Here is a 1665-nt window from a genome sequence, read left to right on the forward strand (position 1 = left end):
TGTATTCCATTCCTTCAGTGACAGAATACTTATCTATCATATGAGGGACAAACCTTACTAAATTTAGAGAGGAATATCATCAGAAAGCTGTCTACCAGGTAATGAATATTTTCAGCTACAGAAACTCACAGTGAAAATCTCCTATGGAATGGAGGGGGTATGTAGGGTGCATGAATGGACCCATACTGACAAAATCAAATTCTTGAAATATTGAATTGAAGTAAGAAAAAGCCCTACTCTTAGGCAAAATAATCCAAAAAAACTCCCCAGAGAATATGGTTTTCTTCCTGCTTATTATCTCTCTGCCTAAGGGAAGACATAAACTTTCCCCTTAAAGTTCGCATCCTTATATTATGGTCTCTTTCTCTAGTTCCTCCTTACCTCCAAACCAGTGATTTGATATTGCAATCTATTGCCATCTTTCTCTAACTCCTCTTCATCTCCAGCTGTTCTATATGTCTTGGTCATTCTCCAGGTGAGACCACTCCAGGGGATGGAGACAACTAACAGCACTCAATTGACAGAATTCATCCTGACAGGGATTCCTTACCCACCCAGGCTAAGAACATTCCTCTTTTCATTCTTCCTTATCATCTACATTCTGACACAAATGGTCAATCTACTCATCTTCCTCACAGTCTGTATCGACCCCCAGCTCCATGCCCGCCCTATGTATATCTTCCTTGGTGTCCTGTCCATCATTGACATGGGAATCTCCTCCATCATTGTTCCAAGGCTCATAATGAACTTCACTGCTGACATTAAACCTATCCCATTTGGTGGGTGTGTAGCTCAGCTCTATTTCTACCATTTTCTGGGCAGCACCCTATGCTTCCTTTACACTCTGATGGCCTATGATAGATATTTAGCCATATGTCGACCCCTGCACTACCCTGTACTAATGACGTTGAAGATGTGTTCCTTGATGGTAACTGGAGCATGGATAGCCGGCTCTATCCATGGGGCTATCCAGGCCACCCTCACTTTCCGCTTACCATACTGTGGTCCCAACCAGGTAGATTATTTTTTCTGTGACATCCCTGCAGTGCTAAGGCTGGCCTGTGCTGACACAACCATTAATGAGCTGGTGACTTTTGTGGACATTGGAGTAGTAGTTGCCAGTTGCTTCTCTCTAATCCTGCTTTCCTATGTACACATCATCCGAGCCATCTTAAATATCCGCACAGCTGATGGGAGACGTCGTGCATTCTCCACCTGGGGAGCCCATGTGACTGTAGTCACAATTTACTATGTGCCCTGTGCCTTTATCTACCTGAGACCAGAAGCCAATAGCCCCCTGGATGGAGCAGCTGCTCTGTTCCCCACAGCTCTCACTCCTTTCCTTAATCCCCTAATCTATACTCTGAGAAACCAGGAGGTAAAGTTAGCCCTGAAGCGAATGGTAGGGGACCAAAGGGGTATGAGTAAGAACTGAATGACTCTGTCCCTACTGAGACTCACTCATATTTCAAAGATCTGAGTATTGTGTTAGTGAATTTATTAAAGACAAGCATCCAACACAAAATCAGAGACCTATGACACACATTTTGGCCTAAAAGAAACTAAATAAACATTTTCAGCTTTAAGCAAAATTGCCTCTCCTGTTAAGTTTTCATATTGCTCAATAAGTGGCATTAAAATATGCTGTTTGGTCAATGTACTTAA

General features: G+C 42.8%; 1 protein-coding gene across 1 annotated transcript; it reads left to right on the plus strand.

Moving 5' to 3' along the window:
- The first annotated feature begins 490 nt into the window (after positions 1-490).
- On the plus strand, positions 491-1435 carry LOC118829702 (olfactory receptor 10G3). Its single transcript, XM_036736609.1, has one exon. The coding sequence runs from the start codon at positions 494-496 to the stop codon at positions 1433-1435; it is 942 nt and encodes a 313-aa protein (XP_036592504.1). The 5' UTR covers positions 491-493.
- The last annotated feature ends 230 nt before the right edge of the window (positions 1436-1665 follow it).

This window comes from Trichosurus vulpecula, chromosome 8 (assembly GCF_011100635.1).
Source record: "Trichosurus vulpecula isolate mTriVul1 chromosome 8, mTriVul1.pri, whole genome shotgun sequence".
NCBI classification, from domain to species: Eukaryota; Metazoa; Chordata; class Mammalia; order Diprotodontia; family Phalangeridae; genus Trichosurus; species Trichosurus vulpecula.

Bases quoted from the DNA above. Each gene is read 5' to 3' on its own strand.
- LOC118829702 (XM_036736609.1), top strand. From the start codon at position 494: ATGGAGACAACTAACAGCACTCAATTGACAGAATTCATCCTGACAGGG.